Source organism: Pristis pectinata, chromosome 6, assembly GCF_009764475.1.
Source record: "Pristis pectinata isolate sPriPec2 chromosome 6, sPriPec2.1.pri, whole genome shotgun sequence".
NCBI classification, from domain to species: Eukaryota; Metazoa; Chordata; class Chondrichthyes; order Rhinopristiformes; family Pristidae; genus Pristis; species Pristis pectinata.
Window position 1 is genome coordinate 71,078,648 of NC_067410.1, and position 19,111 is coordinate 71,097,758.

The following is a 19,111-nucleotide window of genomic DNA, read 5'->3' on the forward strand; positions in this document are numbered from 1 at the left end:
AGGCAATGGGAGATAGGACACCAGCAAATCTTCCAAGAAGCAAACCTATAAAAGTTCTATTAAGGCAACTCTGGAATGGCTATGATAACAGGCAAAGCTCATGAGGTTTTTTTAAAAATTTATTCATTCATGGGATCCATTGGCATTTATTGTCTACCTCAAATTGCTTTTGAATTAAGGTAATTAAAATTCAACCACATTGGTAAACAGGAGTCATATAAAGGCCAGTTCAGGTAGGGACAGCAGAATTCCTTTCCTGAAGGCCATTAGTGAATCAGGAAGAACCAGTAATTCTGTGGTTACCAATACTGAGACTAGTCTTCCTTGCTTTTAATTATTTGAACTTAAGATTTCCTGGCAGCCATGGATGTGTTCAAATCAATGGTAAATTAACTTGTATTAGTCTCCAAAATGATCAAGAAAACCAAATCATCTGGTTTGATATCTCCAAATCATAATCTTCAAAAATCACATAGACACAGGTTTCAAGATAACACAGTGGTTGTTGTCGTCCACTCTTTCACGCACTCAATAGACACAAGTGCTTGGACCCAACAAATATTATTCCACAAAACTGTGTCCAGTCAACACTCAAGTGGTAAACCAGCAGATGTTTTATTTAATACCAGAGGCAAATTCAAATTATGGTAACCAATGGTTAGGCCCAATATCCCAGGTTCAAGAAGGCTTTCAAACATACAAGTATTATCAGCACTGCTTCTATTTAGAAGAATTTTTTCCCATTCGCTAAAAAACACTGAAAATAAATAGAGCAGTACAGGAGACCTGAGATATGAGGTCATTTGAATCAAATTTGTCTTTTCAAGTGTTCCAAATATTATTTAACACTGCAAAGTGCTACACAAATATGGAGCAACTTCCATCCATTAATCCAAGCTTTCATAATCTAAGAATATAAACACTTCCTTTCTCCCCCAAAATTTGATTTATAAGTGGTAGCTGTCAATTGTCTCTGTTGAATCATATGCAACATTTAGCCAGAAGTGCAACATTGTACAATGATCCTCAACAGCCCCTTCTCACAGATATTGTACAGCAAAACACTTTGCACTCTTGCAACTAACAGGATTAAAAAGGAGCCCCATTTATAAAGATCTTACCACGATCTGCTGAAAATTCTTTGCGTTGATATGGAAAAGAAGACTTGTAAGTAGGTTCAAATGGTTTTAGTTTACTCAGCTCCTTGAACTTGCTCAAAAATATCTGTTCTTCTTTTTGTGTATGAGCAGCTAAAACTTCTTTGGTAAGGCCAAGTTTCTTATATGGTTCCTTTTCCAGGTTCACAGAAGATGCTGTGGTGACCAGCACAGGAGATGTCATGTTCTCTGCTGGATCAGCAATGCCAAGTCCATCCTCCAATAGGATTTCTGTCAAGATTTTAGTGTTAAAAAAATGCAGTGCAAGAGAGCTTTTGTTTTGCATTAAGATACCTGTATCAAATACAACTGTTACGATAACTCCCTTAATAAATAAGTGTTTGGGTTGGTCAGCTATGTTGGTCAGGCATAGTCTTTTCAATTTGACCTTAGCCAGGTCATAGTAGGGTTGCTGGAATTAGCATCCACTCTCCTGCGCAAAGCAAGAGAGGGAAACCCGATACATGTATTGCATATGCATCAGTCAGATCTATTGTTGAATAGCCTGAGGAATTATACTGTTGAGAAAACATTGTTTCTTTAGAAGGGCCCAGCAACTGGGGAATGGAATTTAAACTACTTCATGTCACAGCAACTTACATTTGTATCTTAAGTCACCCCAAGGAACATCACGGGGCAATAAACAAAACAAGGAATTGAGGATTGCTCACCTTCTCAACTCTGGTTTCTACTGTCCATTTGAATGGAAGCTGGGGTCTATTGATTCAAACATGCACTGAGAGAACTGGCTGGATCACATAAAGTATTATTGTACTGTGCTGACAAGATCAAGGAGTTCTGGACAAGCTCCTCCCATTGTGATATTTGACCCTGCCACAGTGACAAAACAACTCTAAACAATGTTATGATGTCTATATGATAATCAATCCCTCCTCATCCTTTTCAATCTATCTGCAGACCTTGTCACAGTTGACAATGCCATGCTTATCTAACAGGTCTCCACTGTCGCCCAGCTGGAAAGGGCTGGATTTACCATAAGCAGAGTATCATGAATAATGGCCACTCCCGTTTCTGTGCAAACACTTCTGGAGTTCCTGAAGGATTGAACCTTGACTTCTTATTTCTCATCTACATGCTGCTCCTTGACAACATTATACAAAAACATGCTGCTAAGATTGCTTGACTGACATCCAATAATACAGGAGCAGACATTTTTTTCACAAACTATTCCATGGCTACTAGCTCTATACCTCTCCCTGATAATGGTCTAAGATGGAACCAAACTGTTTGCAACCTACATGTCTTATCTGAACCACAGCCAAGTTGAGATTCAGCCCAAATATTTCAGATATATTTAACACCTCCTGTTTCTAAGCCTGTAACTGCCTCACTCCTGTCTGGTTTCAGGTCTGCTACTGAAATCTTCATCCATGCTAGTGTTCCCTCTGGAAAGTGCACTCCTAGCCAACTAAAGTTCCAGTGCCTAACTCACACTAAGTTCTGTTCATTCGTCATCTCTGAGCTTGATGACCTACACTGGATACTGGCTCACTTCTACCTCAACTTTCTTTCATCCTTTCAATCTTTCCAATCTCCTCTGGCCTTATTGCCCTTAGTTATCTATGTTCCTCAAATTATGGTGCTTTACCCATCCCCCGCTTTTATTGCTCCATCTTTAGTGATCATGTGTTCAGCTGCCAAGACCCTAAGCCCTAGAAAATCCCTCTCTAAAACTCTACCTCCATACCCATTTCCTACTTTAACATGCTCCTCAAATTCTACCTCTTTGACTAAGCTTTTGATCACTAGTTCCACCATATCTTTGTGACCCACTATTAATGGGTGCTAGAAAAATGGAAGTTGTTGTTGTGACCTGATCAAATATTGTCTCCAGTCACTAGAAGTCAAAGTTTATCTCCTTCCATTCTCAGGACATCTTTGTCTAATTAGGCCATTAGCTAACTTTACACGAATGCTCCTAATGCATTTATTAACCAACTGATTATATTGCACCTCCTATTGCAGTACCTGGTTTCTTGTCTCCCACATGAACAATGGTGCTGCTGTAACTTCCTTGGCTGGTGACACTTGCTGCCTTCCTTGGCAAGGCAAGTGGTGCCAGGGGTGTGCCAACAACTGCTCCAGAAGGCATCTCCTTTGCAGGTTTGAATAGAGCTACAAGGAAAGTAATGTTACAGGTCAAATACTCACATTTATACTTTGCTTTTGATAGATGACTTGGTGAAACAAACTTTGAATTTTGATTTTGATAAACACTATTGCCCTATGACACTATTAATGTTGGCATGCTGGGTAAATATGCATTTATGGATATAAAACAGTAAACACTGGAAATAGTCAGACAACAGCCATTGAGAAAAGAGTTAATGTTTCAGGTGGATGACAGGTGATCAGAACTGGAAAGCTAATTCTGTTTCTCTTTCCACAGATGCTGGCTAATATTCTGTGTGCTTCCAATATCTTGTTTTGATTCTGATTTCCAGCATCTGCATTTTCTTTCATAATTATAGGCTAATAAACCACAGAAACCTGAAGGCACCATCACCCTTGCTGATGAAAGTTTACAATGAAGCCAATGTTCTGCACATTCTACCGCTTGCTAAGTCATTTTCAACAAAAATAAAGCACCTCAATGTCAGTCTTGGTAAATATTATACCAGCATAAAATACCTTTAGTGTCATGCACACTATCAACTTTTTGTTTGTCATCATCTGATGGTGATGAAGATTCACACTTTCTTTTTATAGGGCACAGAATATTGTAGCTATCCAAATATCTGCAAAACACCAAAGAAACAAAAATTAACTGTGTAACGGAAAAGAGAGACACAGGTTAATTCAACATATTATGTCCTCACCTTCCTCTCAACTTTAAAGGAGTATTCTGCTATATTTAAGAAGGTACAGGACAAAAATGTGCATTTTTTTTTAGTATAAATAGTGAAGGAACAAATGTTTCTTGGTCTTATAAGTGTCTCTGTGGCCCAATGATGCACTCTTGTTTGCCTCAGAATGCTATAAGTACTAGCTTCATTCCAACTTCTGAACACATCATCATCACTGCTGATATTTCAGTGTAGCACTGAAGGAGTGCAGCACTCTCAGATACGACTTATTTCAGATAAAACAATAAACATTGGATGAAAGGTATGCCATTGCACTTTCCCCTCCTACCCTGCCAAAGAGCAGGGGCTTTCCAAGTCTAAATACAGGCCACTGTAGGACCTTCATATGAGCAAAAGGTTTGCTACACTTGCCTACAAGATAACAGTGATGAGTTCAATGGTTGCTTAATATGTGTATGTTCCAACTTTTATTTCACATGCTGAAATATTTGAAAGGCTGGTTAAAACTTATGTTTGCACTCTGATTGGGTGCTCATCCTGCTGATTGATATTGCTGTCACTGACCCCAAGATTTCTACTGGAGCTGTGGTCTTTTAGCAATTTATATTGGGAAAGATGATATCTACTTCACAGAGATCCAAGGATCATTGTGCCAATGATGAGAGTTGTCACTTTGCAATTGACTATAAAATATAGGCTAACAAATGAATCCATTTGGTTTTTGTAAATACATTTGTTCAGGTCCAGAATGCCACTCACCTCATTACACTATCCAGACAATTAATTTGCTGATAGCAATATCCAGAATGTTCCTTACATCTAGGCTCATCTAAGAGCATATTCTTTCCAGCACTACTTGTTGAAGCACCCTTGGATGGGCTAGTTTTGAAGTCTTTGGTCTGGCTGCTTAACTCTTTTTGTATTCCTGCAAAATAAATATATTTTTACAGTTAGAGCAAGGTGTTTACAACATGAAGCTTCCAATCATTTAGAAATGAGACTACAGGCCAAAAGGGTTATTTTCAGAAAAATACACTCACTTAAAGAGTAAAAAAAAAGCAATAGGCACAGTTTCTCAGATTAAAATGTATTTAAATGAAGTAACATTTACAGTTTAAAATAAATCCCTTTAGCCAAACAAGTTTTCTTTGTTTAGTGTTGGAACGTTGTCAGAGGCAACTTTGCAGTATAAATGCAGCAAGATATTGTAATAATTTCAAACTTTCTGTTCTATGTCTTTATGACGGCACGCACACTATGAAAGGATGCAGAGTTTGTGTTTTAAAAATTGAAGTTTTGGGTTATAGCAGAACCTGTGTTCAATGAATCTGAAAATGTGAGTAGGAAACTGGTATTGTGGTATGGCTCTTGTGATTCCCATTTCATTGAGCAGACTGTTCTTTGTGTGCAAGTCTGAACTCACAAGACTATTCAACCATTATGACGAATGAAGGATAAAAATATTCATCTACAAATTTTAAATAATCAAAAGGCAGAGGTAGTTTACTGAAACATGGTCCCTGAGGTAATGGACAGTAACCATATTTGGAATAACATTCATTGGTTCACAAATCCAAAAACTCTACAATGTTTTTTAAAAATAAAAATCAATAGTAAAATTTTGCAGTGAGGAAAAATTAAGAAGTACTTCGTCTACTAGTTTTCCTTCAATTAAAACAAAACTCAGGTAACATTTCTTTGAAACAACTGTCCTTTAAATATTTCAGTCAAAAAAGGCTAGCCTGCAATAGCCAAACACTTCTTTTGTCCTATTCTGGCTTTATGTTGTTTCTTGGACAAAATCAAAAACGGCTGGAACTGAATATTTACACACATTTAAGTATACATATTCAAGAAAAACTGTAGTCTCAAAATAGTTAATGGTAAATAGCAGCTTTTCCACATTGCTCCTTGCATTGTTGCTTGCCATGAAACCATAAATCACTGCATCCTGTGCACATTCACAGAATAATGTAGCTCTACGTCAACTGTTAATGAAACAAAGGCAGCTATAATGGCAAATATCATGCTTGGACTTGAGGCGCTTTTCAATCAGAATTAGTTTAAACCAATTATGTATATACAGATAATGACTGATTAGGTCTATTACCGGTTTTGTTTCTGCGCCTTGATCCACTTTTTGGTTTCTCGATGAATACTGTTTGACCTTGGTTTCTGTCCAGGTGTGCATCTTCACAGGTTTTCTGAACCGTTATCTGAAAAACATAAACAAAAGACTAAAGGTTAATAATTTCCTCCAAGAATTGTTTTATACAAGGGAGCAGGCTCTGCTTTTGAGATATAACAAAACTAGATAAGGCACAAAACAAAGGACATTTAAAATTCAGGATGTACTATACTAAAAGTGGGAAAAACTAATGATGGCAGAGAATCATTAGAGCAACATTTTTCAATTGAATTCAAACAGCAGATGAAAATATTATTAACTCCAGTGCTCCACATTCTATATGGGAGGTGTCAGCCTCGTTTCAGTGGTACCACTGGAGTCCAGGAGACAGATGGCTATGAAACCAATTGATATCTTTATTATTCACATGTACATTGAAACACTCAGTGAAATGCATCTTTTGCATAGAGTGTTTTGGGGGCTGCCCACAAGTGTCGCCGTGCTTCCAGCGCCAACATAACATGCCCACAACTTGCTAACCCATACATCTTTGGCATGTGAGAACACCAGAACATCCAGAGGAAACCCACACAGACACGGGGAAAAACGTACAAACTTCTAACAGAAAGTGGCTGGAATTGAACCCGGGTTGCAGGTGCTGTAATAGCATTATGCCAGCCGCTACACTACCATGCCTGCCCTCACACTACTGTGCCTGCCCTCAAAAATATATGGAATGCTTCACGAATTGGCACCCTTTAACATAATCCAAACTGATATTTCCATTCATTACTAAGGGAGAGCTTCACAGTCAGAGGCATCTTTCCACAAGTATTTAATCTGAGACTCTGCCTTACCTACATAAAAGATTCTCATGTACTTTTCAAAGAACATCATGGGGTTCTGGCCAGTTTTATACTAAGTCAAAATCACTAATATAGATTATTTGCATAAGTATCTCATTGCCATTTGTGTGTAAAACCGGTTTCCGTATTTCCCAGCAATACACTAATGATTACATATTAAAAAGTATTTAATTGGCTTCAAAAGGTTTTGAGACATCTGGCGATAACAAAAAGGTCCTATATAAATTCAAATCCTTTAGAGAGTTACCATGACTTATGATCAGATATCTTGGGAAGTCTTAAGAGTTTTACAAAGGACACATATTTCCATGTCCATGAAACTATATTCACTTAATTTGATATCAGTCTACTTGCCTTAAGTGCAACAATTTCAGGCTTATAGATGGACAATGTCACCAACTGATATTATTTGCTGATTGCATATTAATAATTATTAAAGATTAGTAAAGAAATACTTTAATTCCTTAAAAAAATTAAAGGAATAAAGGTGACCCCTGTGTTGCAGCAGTTCTGGTAACAGAAATTCACCCTTAAAGAATTCACAAATCACTACCAAAAAATCTGGGATACAGAATAAATATTTGCTCTTATGAAACTTGTTTGCAATAAAAGTAGATAAATAAACACAAAGTTTATTTTCAACTTGCATTTCTTGATGCATGTGCAGATGATGCAGATTTGTGTTTTGGAAAATTTCAATACGGACCATTTCCTGGGGACGCAAATCTCCTGTAATGTAGGGGTTGCCTGTACTATTTAATATTTCCTATTAAATCATTTTAATTTTGCAGCTGTTGTAAAACAAATTCTCATTGAAAAACCATGATACAAAATATAATCTATTTTAATAGCTCACTTGCAAGTCCTTTGTTAGAATTAAAATAAATAACATACCCTGATCTATAACAAACCAGAATATTTGAGTCAGATTCGCAGCCTGAGCTAAGTTAATTCTAATCAGATGGCAACTGTGATCTTTCTGTTGGCCTCAATAGTTCTGGGTTGCTTGATTTTGTGCATTATCTGGTGGGATAGGGCAGAGGGAAGCTGCTGTACAGTACTGTTATTCAATGGCTTCTGCCTGACAATACTGGATGCTGAATTGAGGCAAATATTGGGTTCAGCACAGATGTCCCCCAACATGTTCTTAGTTCAAATGAAGTAACTCAGGGCTTAAAGAATAGAACTCATGTAACAGTTTCCGAGCCAGAGTCAACAGTAAAAGCAGGCAGTTGGAAGAAAATATTTGCAAGCCACATTTCTATATTTGTACACATAAACACAATCATTCGTCATAAAACAGACTATTTAGTAGATTAGAGTTCAGAGCTCAATTAAGGGACTTCCAAATCCACCCTGGCCTCTTAGTGCCCACTTAATTTCCATTCAAATCTATAGATTTGTAAATACCATGCTTTCATTGATGGCTGGCTATTCCATAATGCCGGTTTTATGTTTGATAATCAATCTATTTATTTGCATAAGTTAGCTTGTAGAAGAGATAACTTACAGGTTTGTCCCAATGACTCTCTTCATTGATGTTGCTATTAGTATCAATGGAAGAGGCTACACTGATGATCTGTGCGTGAGATCCACTACTGCCCAAACATCCATACCCACTGGTACCATTGTTGTATACTGGCTAAAATAAGAAAGGATAACAGTCTTAATAGAATTCAAAGCAAAGAATTAGACACAAATTGCATTTAGATTGGAATATACTGCCATCAATGCTAATTTACTTTACCTGTAGCAAGAGTTGTTGAATTTGCTCAGTGATGGTTTGTATTTCAGGATTGAGTGCCTTCATTTCACTACACCCCGGAACAGCAAATACATCTTCATTCAAAGGACCCCTACATATCAAAAATTAAGGGGAGATACCGTGCAATGAGTACCCACTTTATATCTGTCAACATCTAATACATTTGATTTTGCATGCGTCCAATTTTGAAGATTATGTTGTTACTGCACACTGTTTGACAGGTAAGCATTAATAACAATAGATCAGATTTGGTTCTTTTATTACTAGGGCAGTAACTCTGGTCAGAGCACCTGGATTCACAAGACAATTACTTCAAAATTTCAGTCTTTACCATCACCCAGATTAATAAGGAGAACTATTCTTCAAAAATTCATGATTTTAGATTGGATAATTTCCTTCTACATTACTGACATTCCCTTTGTTCTCCACAACCACACCTTTCAATTTTTTTTTAAATACCCTGACCAACACTCATATGTTGAATTGTTCACAATTCAGTTAAAAATGACATTACAAAATGAACATCACTGCATCACATCAGTAACTGATTGACTCATTTTCTAATTTGTGACAAAATTGTGTCCAAATTGATCAATCATCAACATTTTCATGCAAATAACCTGTAACTACTTACGTCCGGACTTTGTGTCTTCCAATTATGAAGGATACCTTTCTGCTCCAGGGATTGATGAAACTTGACCAACTGGTGTCAATTGTGATATATTCACCATTTTGTGTGCAGAAGCGGACCGGTGAATGCTCAAAAGGTTGTCCTGCTTGTTTCAGTACTGAAAAAATAATGAATATACTTCAACTGAGAACAAAATTAAACCAAGTAGCAGATATCTATGCTGCTCTCTTTAGGAAAAATAACTAACATGGATATCAGATTTCCAGTAGTCAAGCCTCGCTTAAGTGAGGAAAATCAATTTAATTGTAAAAGTTGCACCTGTAAACTTACTCTTTTTATGAATGCCCAACATCAAAGGTTGATCATCAGGATGCAGATGCATCAGCACGGGCATTCCTATGAGATCCTGAGGCAAATAACCTAATAGAGGGACAGCCCTGTGAAAGAAAATGGAATAATGCAATAAGCTGCACGATGCACATCTACAAGATACTAAAAAGGCATAAACTTGAATATAAAAAGTAGACAACAATAACCAAAAGCAAACCAAGTGGAATCGCTGCCCAAAAACTCACTAACTGAAGTTTTTAATTACAAATTTAGATATACATCACTTGGCCAGTAGAGGGCAAATCACATACAAACTGAGCTTTTAAAACAATTCTGGCCATGTTCAGAGGACAGTAATTTTAACTGGGATTTAATTTTACATAGTTTAAATGTAAATTAAAGATAAAACAAAATTTATTTTTTTTCTTCTGTTGTTGTAAATACCCTTAGTTCTCTACATACCTCTCTTCAACATCCTGGAACACGCAACTGGGTGTGTGAGTGGTAGTAAAAACCCTCTTATCATGGGGAATTCGTGGTGCTGATAGACACAAAAAACAGATGTTATAAATTTAAAAAACATATTGTCTATCAAATTCTCTTTTGTGCCCATCCTGGGTTAAATTAGCCTTGGATTAGATTTGCATCTTTCTAATGGCATCTATGAATTAAAAAGCTTCAAGCATAATGCTCAGTCCACCAAGTTCAAGTTTATTGTTGTCATAGGCATACATACACAGGGTATAAATGCCATGAAAATTAGCTTTTTGCAGCAGCAGCACAGTACATTCTAAGACGACAAATATAAGTTAACATAAACTTAAATTAACATAAATTATACATAACATACACACGTGTAAATTAAACAACAAAACAAACATAACGCCACTAGTGCAAGAATATCCTGGAACATACTAACTGGGTGTGAGTGGGGTGGTAAAAAATTTCTTGTCAGGGGGAACTCCCACAAGTCCCACACTCATGGCTTATTCAACCACAAATGGTGTGCTTGTGCTTTGAACCAGGTTATACAACTTTTCAGAATTTTGGTATATTAATAACTATTCATTGTTTTTAACTGAAAATAAATGCAAAAGTATTTACATATCACAAATGCTGTGAAGCATTTTAGTTAGAATAATGTTGACTATAATTGTGACTGATAAATAACACATATGCACTTTATATAGTTCAGAATACTAAATTATATTAAAAGAAACATTATAACTCTTTACAGCCTGGTCCCTGACTCTAGAGTAAAGACGAGAAAATAGCAAGAATAATACACTAACATTTTTTAAGACTTCACTCAACTATACTGACCTTCTCGTCTGATTCCACTTTCCTGCAGAATCTTGCTGGCCTCTCAACTATTCGAGGATAACTGAACATCTGTGTACTGTGCTTAAAACTGGTCTGACACATACAAAAGTATAAGAGTTTGTCTACCCTATTACTCATCAACTCTGTTCTGAAACTCACTTACTCACTGTTAGCAGCAGAATGGTTAATGTGCAAGTCAGAACAGTCAACAACATTATCTGTCACAAGGCTTGTTGACTAGAAACCAAGAGGCTCATCCTTGTAACAAATATATAAAAACACAGATTCTGCTAGGGTCCTTTATTGGAGGCTTTATGCATCAATAAAGACTGATAATGAGGTCATCACTGACCACAAAAGGGACTTAAATGGGGGAGGTTCATTACAGCAGCAGGAACAGGAACAGGTTGGTCTATGGGAACTCATTCTTACTAGGGAAAATAATGAAACAACATGGCTTTCAGATTCTCTAACACCATAATGGGGTCTTGCAGTGGATGTGAAAAGGAAAATTGATATGCTCCATTTACAGGGGCCTTCCAGACCAACAATCAAAAGAATCAAAGCAAGGGAAGCAGAATTGTGGCAGTCAATGCCAGCAGTAAAACTCTGAGGATTTGGATGCATTGTCACAAGAAGTTCAATGGCCATGTATACTGTAAGCAGACAAGGTAAATATCATCTCCCACCAATTTCACAAGGTTTAGTCACCAGTCGGTGCAACACAAAACATCAATCAACCTACTAATCTCCAGCAGTCAGGACCCAAAGTTAATATTGATAGCTTCATCTCCCAGAAGTGACCCCACCCCTTTCCACCAACTACAGATGCACATTTGTCCCTGTTTCTTCTCAATATCTAAGAACTGCAACCTGCTGGACAGCAACAGGTGAAAGAGCATGCAGACAATAAAGATGATGGCAGACCATGAATTGATTTAATACTCCAAACTGCAACTTCAGGTACAGACAATATGCACAAGGAATAGTTTAGAGGCAGGTTTTGCAACAGTCCTGCCGCAAAGAACTCAGCTGATGGGTTCAATGGAGAACCTACCCAAGGTTAATAGCCATGCACAAGAAATGTCTGGTAACTTGGCTGCCCTGCCAGAAAGCCTGTGTTCAATGTCATGGAGCACAGAGGAAGCCACCATCAGTACACACAGTCCTTGTATTCCCCAGGAACAGGCGCATGAACTTTCTGTGGATAATGAAATTGTGGATACCACAAAGGCCCACTCCTTTGTACCCAAGACAACACCACCATATTTATTTGGTGTTAAATTTTTGAACACCATTATTTTAAATTTTATTTAAATGTTCTAATATATTTATTACTTTGTCAATTTTAATATTCTAAAATTAAGACAAAGTAATCAATATATCAAAACATTTAAATACCCAGAGAGAGATAATATTGGCTAACAAAATACTTGCATGGAATGCAGTGAAAATTACAAACAGTGATCAGTTTTGAAATGCCCCCAGCACCTTCTCAGTAATGCAAAAGATGCATTTCACTGTGTGTTTTGATGTACATGTGACTAATAAATAAATACCTTATCTTAATTATGGTGTGGCTGTGCCAAAAAAGACCATTCTCTATCAGAAGAGCGCACTGTGGTTGGGTAACTGATCACCATATTTACACAAAAACTGACTGGTTCCTCAATGAATGCATGTACTTAGAGATATTTCTCCAAAAAATTTCGAGAAGGAGCTGGTGGCTGACCTCATGAGGACACAGATTCGCAAATAGTGAGTCAGCAGATAAGGACTGAGTGTATTGCATGAAGTCCATTCCTTATAGTGTGGTAGTCAGGGGGCAACTTCACCAGCACAAACGACCCAAACATGGATGGAGTCTGTGGGTGGTCACTCCTGGCAAGGGAGCAGCTCCAGGATGATCCTGTCCATTGTTGCAGCTATCACCATTTATAGAGTAGGATCAAAGTAGTCACTTCTCCAACTAAAAATACCTCTGCACTGTGGTTAAAGTTTAGGGTGCTACCATCATAGCTCAAGATATCTAGACAGTCCAGACAGCTGCCATTCTTCTCAAGACAAAAGCCAGTATTCCTAGGCCCAGAGCCTTTTGAAGTCAAAATGATCTGCACTGTTTTCCACTGCAAGTCAGCAGCCTTCCACCAGCCATGCTACACCTACAGGTGTGCAGGAGCAAATGACACGTTTGGATTTTCAATCTGGTTTTCAATGTTCATTTTGTGCTAGATTTTTACTTCTGCATTGTGTCAAATGAGGAATTCGTGATGGTCAGTAATATCAAAGACTTGGAACTGTTGGCAAATGCAAAATTGGATTTGCTTCCAGCTGGTATTGCACTGATGAGTTGTATTCAGACAGCTGGCCAGTAGGGGGCTTTCTAGGTTGCCTTTGTACAAAAATTAAGTTTTGTTAGCACTATCTGACTTATTCTTCCAGTTTTCCAGATAACCAGTGAGAACTAACTAACTTGAACTTGAACAAAAAATGCTACAAGATATAATAAATATACTTAGGAGATGATATTGGGAGGTGGGGAAGAGAATACAATGAGCATTTTCTCTGCCAGTGGTGATTATGTCTATCATGTTAAGATTCTCACCTTCATATCCTGAGTGCACCCTTTCAGCAAGCAACAAACAGCATAGCTGGTCATCATCATCTTCAGATGCTCGTACCCTTGTGAGATAAGGCGTCACACGAAAGGGATAGTAATGGGTGCTACAATCTTGCTGTTGGTTCCCTCTGTGAAATAGATGGCAACAGTAAGTCTAGAGCCAGTACCAAAGACCATCAAAACATGTGATTTATTCCAGCATTGCACAACTGAAACTGCACTTGCACAGCATGAAATACGGTAACAAACACTGTTTCATGTCACTCTGATTATCTACCAGGCTCCTTCTGCTGTGTCATGAGTTTTGCATTAGATGAACACCAAGCGGCAAAAATCCACATACAATGTTCCTTTTAGGGGATTATGAAGGAAAATAATCCATGTTGTCCTGATAGTGACCATCATGTTTGGATCTGACTGGGACCCCAGTAAGGTAATTTGCGAATTTTACCTTGGCCTTCAGGCCCACAAACATCTCAGCACAATTCAATTCAATCCAACCCATCAACATCACCCATTGAGGATTGGTCCAGGCCCCAACTCATTGGCCCCTTGACCGTCTGATACCCTAGACCTTCACTGACACTTCCCTCCTCTATCAGCTGCTGATCTTCCAATTCCCAGCACCCTGTCTTGAGCCTCGTCCTCTGATGACTGATCCCTGATCTACTTCATACTCGCCCTCTGATCAGGCTCTCGATGCCGGCTGGCCTTCCCTACCCACACCCCCTCCCCACCAGTTTCTTCGAAGATGCATTTTCCTCAGATGCTCTGCAGTATGTGATGGTTAAAAAAAAATGTAACACCAGCAGTGCCTGAAACCTTAACTTCTGACACAACATCTGAATCAGCAAATCGCTTGAAATGTTCAACGCTGTACATTGTGATGACCATGTAGTGGATCATTAATAGCACACTATAACTTCTGGGCAATTATCTGTAACAGACTGCAGCAATTAAGTATGTACTGACGTAGACATTACAGCGAGTAAATTGTGGATTGACAATTTAATGTATCATGTCAGTGATTCCTTCGGTCTTGATGTTAATCACCCATAAATGTATGGGCTTATTCCTGGTCAAGAACAAGATCACTGAGATAGCAAAGCACTGCCCTAAAACTATCACCCATCCCTTGCCAACTTGGAGGTATGGCATTGAACCACTACCTCTCACTAATTCCCAGGAATCAGATCTATTCTTACCAATATTTCTACTTCATCCAACTAAACCACAGACTATCTAATTGTCAGTCCTTTGTAGAAGTCACCTATTTATAAATTTGCAGCTATATTTTCTACATCACAAGAGCACCTAAAATTCAGAAGTACTTCTTGGGCTGCGAAGAGTAGTGGTAAGTCCTGAATATGTGAAGAGCCCTGTAGAAGCTCCAATCTTTCTTTAATTTCAGTGCTAGCTTTTCAGGATATATGTTCAAGTTTTACATAATCAACTTTAGAACCTGAAAGTAGATATGGAGGCTTGGTTCAAGGTGTTAGATCAGGAGGGTAAGTGCAGTGATGGGGGAGAATGACCAGGTCCGAGAATCATAGTGAGGATCAGATAGGTGCTAGATATGGGAAGTAGGAGACTGACGCCTCCTCTGACGAGCTCGAGGATCTAGTCGTCTTAAGGATCAATGAGGACTTGGAGCAAGATGGGGGTCAACAGGATCGGAGGGTTGGGAGGATTGAAGGAAAGGGAGCATTACAGAGTTCTGGCTGGTGGAGGTGGGAGATGGTGTAGTCTGGGCATGGGTTGAGCTAAAGAATGAAAGGCAAGTTTAGGACTCATCCAACAGGGATCCCAATCCAACACAGCACTGTGAAGCCATGGGTATCCCAGGACTGCCCAACAGTGGTCACACACAGGACAATGTGGTCCAGGTTCTCTTGAAATGCTCCAAAAAGACCAATGCATTGGGAATTACATCAGCCCTCCACTACTGGCATGGGAATCACATCAAGGATTGAGAGAGAATCACTTTAGGAACTGCCTGGCCAAATTTCTGGAGCAACTCAGATATCTTGTTCTTCCATTTCACTCTGAGACAAATTGATTTCCAATTGTACAGTGCTGGAAAATCAGAATTATGTGAATGAATTTCTGGGACAATTTTTTTACCTACTTAAAAAAAACCTTGCACAGTTTGGTGGTCTGCGAGTCTCTTCAAAGTCCGCAGAGCTACAGTAATCTTCATAAATTTTTGGACATCCTTGGTCCAATTCAGAGGGATCTCAGCAAGGTTCTCACAGATTACATGGGTGATAATTATGTCAATGCTCTTGTCTGCAGAACTCACTGCCACTCTATCTTCCTTCATACATAAGTTTTCTATTTTTTCGTTCATTCACCCCCAGTCTTTCCTGTACTCACCTAATCCGGCAGAAGAAAGACTTCTCCTGCATACAATCCAAAGGCGACGAACCTGAAAGACAGCAGCAGCAATGTTATGGAATTGCACTAAGAGGAGACAGAAGGAAAAAAAAATCCAAATATTATGCTGTTACAGTGACACTCCACATCATTAATTAATGAAGTCTTTTGTGAAGACTTAAGGGAGCACATGAAAACAAAAATCACATCTGATATTGTCATATTTGGTAACAATTTTATCAACTGGTGCGATAATCTTTGCTGTGTATTTTATAATTGAACTAGGTTCTGCCAAGTTTAGAAATAACACAAGGTTCATTATCTCCAAATGAGAAGGAAAACACCAACCTTCTCTAACTGAGTCAGAAGGAGGGAGGTAATATACCATGTCATTGACAGTAAGAATCTGGGAATTCCCTCTGTAAATCTCTCTTGCCTTCCTTTTAGTCATCTGCTCAAATATCTACTTATGTGACTAGCTGACTTTTTAAGATAATACCTTGGAACAATTATCTACTTTGAAGACAGTAGATAAACACAATGTGTAGTTTATAAATCTTAAAAGGTTTTGTGTGTGTGTGCGCGTGTGTGTGTGTGTGTAAACTGGTGTTAATGAATAATGCTGGCGTAATTTGATCACATGATGCTAATCTATGTGGATGAAATTTAGGTCATTAGTGGTATCTTTTTTGGAATAAAAATAATACACAATTTTGGGTATGCAACCTTCATGCCAAGATTGATAAAATTCAAAGAAGAGTGATTAGGATTATTGTCAGTCATTCAGCATGGAATCAGGCCTTTCAGCCCATTGAGTCCCTCTTGACCATTAAGCAACCATTTAAGCTGATCCCATTTTATTTTCCCCATACTCCCATCAACTCCCTGCACTCCAAGGTTTTGCCATTAAGGGCAATTTACAGTGGGCAATTAACCTATCATCGGCACGTCTTTAAGATGTGGGGAGAAATCAGAGCACCCAGAGGAAACACATGTGGTCACAGGGAGAATGTGCGAATGCAAACACAGCACCAGAGATCAGGATTGATCCTGGGTTGCTGGAGCAGTAAGGCAGCAGCTCTACTAGCTACGCCACTGCACTGCCCTAGGGATTATTCTGGGATTTAGAAATCTAAGCCATGAAAATTTAGGACATGGTCATTGTTAAAGTAGACAAAAGCAGCCTACATGCCTGCGTCAGTACAGTGCTTATGAGACAAGAGTTCAAAATGATCAAGCAAGACGAGGGATTAGAAGAAACCTTTCAGTCCCCTGACAAGTGACTAAACAGAGCAGATGATCTAATGTTGTTAAAGCTGGATTCACTCCTCAATAAAAACCGAATAAATAGTCATTTAGGAATCACAATGCAGGTTGGAAGAGTAACAAAAATGCTTGGAATCACTTAGAGTAACAGGCATTTCAGCCCAATAAAGCCATGCTCCATAAAATCTTCTCCTGCCCTCTTTTCAGCTCACCCTTGCAGCAAAATGTTTCTCCCTAATATACTTATCTTGCATTTTCTTAAATACACATTTGGTGTTCTCCTCAACTGTTCGATGGTGCAGTCTGTTCCACAATCTAGTGACTTCCAGTGTAAAGTGAAATCCATCCCAGGAGGACTGCACCCCGCTTCTGGTTTGCCCTCCCAGAAGAAGCTGTGCTCAGCATCTTGTTTTTTTTTGATCTGGTCATCATCTGCCTGTCTCATTCAATGTATGAATGTCCGAGTTCCCAAGCAAAGGTAGCAAATCTGAAATCCCACTGAATTTATGTAAACCCCATTCGGAAATTTTCCACCAGGACATGCCCTTCCAACCTTCCTCACAAAATGCACAATTTCATACTTAAATATATGAAAAACAATTTATCAATTACACGCCTATTCTGTGAACTTATTAACATCTTTTAGTAATCAGAGAGTCAATAGGTCACAGTGGTTCCTGACCTTTTAATTCTGGCTGTGGGGGCAGTGGGGATGAGGAAACCGAATAAGAGAGAAAGAAAAGGTGCATTGTCTGTAGTTGGCAACAGCCAGCCAGGACAGCATTGTAAAGATGGATAATTAATTTTCAGCATTACTCAATTAATTTTATGAATTAGAGAGAACTTGCACAGAAATGCATACATAAATTATCCCGGCAGAATGAACAACAAAGACATAATTCACAGTATGATTCATCTATGTAAAAAGTTATGAATGACGTATATTTATTCTGTTTCCAAGATCATTTGGAAAATTGATTACAAAATTATGTAACCAAACAGCTGTACTGAGCTCTCTGAGCAAAACAACTATTGGAAGAATGGCAGTCATCAATAGTGACCATTATATAACAGTATCTGAAGAGCTGTTATAGGATCTGTTAATATGATGCACACCCACCAGCAGCTGTGCACACGTTCCACAGAGGAAGCTGAGATGGTTTTGTAGAGCTGTAGAAAACTCCAACATCTTGTGGAGCAAGAAGTTCTGTGAATTTTATGCTTTTGAAGATCTCCTTGTTGCAATTCAGAATAGTGGCAGCTTGGTCAGAGATGTATACAATCTGGCCCGTGATTAGAGAAACAGTTACAGCAAAGATATCCTGAAAAACAAGACCAAACCAGAAAACTGAAAAAAATCAAAACCATGTTCAATATTCATATATACACAGCTGGGTAAATTTATGAATACTCTATTTATTATCTAGAATCTAGGCTGAGTTATAAATAAACTGAAGTAGTGTATATTCTGCATTGTTGGATCCAATATACCTTTACAGTTCATGGAACAATTTTCCTCAAAACTAAAACTAATCTGCACTGCAACACTAGCTGACTTTCAGCACCTTGTCCACATACATCTCCCACGGGCATTTCCACTGGCTACAGATACAGAATTCAAATCAGAAGATTCTTGACTACTCCAGAAATATGAGCACTAAAATCTGGGCAAATACTAGGAAGCAATGCATTTTCTGAGGTATCAGTTTTAGGTGAAAGAATGAACCAAGGCCTTGTTTGCTCTCTCAGGTGAATGCAAAAGATCACAAAGCATTATTTTGGAGAAGAGCAAGGAGTTATCCAGGGTTCTGATCAGTGTTC

At 38.4% G+C, this 19,111-nt stretch overlaps 1 protein-coding gene across 2 annotated transcripts in view; it reads right to left on the reverse strand.

Moving 5' to 3' along the window:
- The window catches only part of per2 (period circadian clock 2), a 47,796-nt gene that overhangs the window by 14,404 nt on the left and 14,281 nt on the right, over nucleotides 1-19,111 (reverse strand). For both annotated transcript variants that reach the window (XM_052017707.1, XM_052017706.1), the window contains 13 exons: nucleotides 18,411-18,612; nucleotides 16,025-16,076; nucleotides 13,634-13,776; nucleotides 10,168-10,246; nucleotides 9,706-9,812; nucleotides 9,379-9,532; nucleotides 8,727-8,835; nucleotides 8,490-8,621; nucleotides 6,096-6,201; nucleotides 4,745-4,910; nucleotides 3,810-3,916; nucleotides 3,147-3,293; nucleotides 1,122-1,388 (listed from right to left, as the gene is read on the reverse strand). In XM_052017707.1, the coding sequence (XP_051873667.1) occupies nucleotides 1,122-1,388; nucleotides 3,147-3,293; nucleotides 3,810-3,916; nucleotides 4,745-4,910; nucleotides 6,096-6,201; nucleotides 8,490-8,621; nucleotides 8,727-8,835; nucleotides 9,379-9,532; nucleotides 9,706-9,812; nucleotides 10,168-10,246; nucleotides 13,634-13,776; nucleotides 16,025-16,076; nucleotides 18,411-18,612 (1,771 nt within the window). The remainder of the gene's footprint in view (nucleotides 1-1,121; nucleotides 1,389-3,146; nucleotides 3,294-3,809; nucleotides 3,917-4,744; nucleotides 4,911-6,095; nucleotides 6,202-8,489; nucleotides 8,622-8,726; nucleotides 8,836-9,378; nucleotides 9,533-9,705; nucleotides 9,813-10,167; nucleotides 10,247-13,633; nucleotides 13,777-16,024; nucleotides 16,077-18,410; nucleotides 18,613-19,111) is intronic.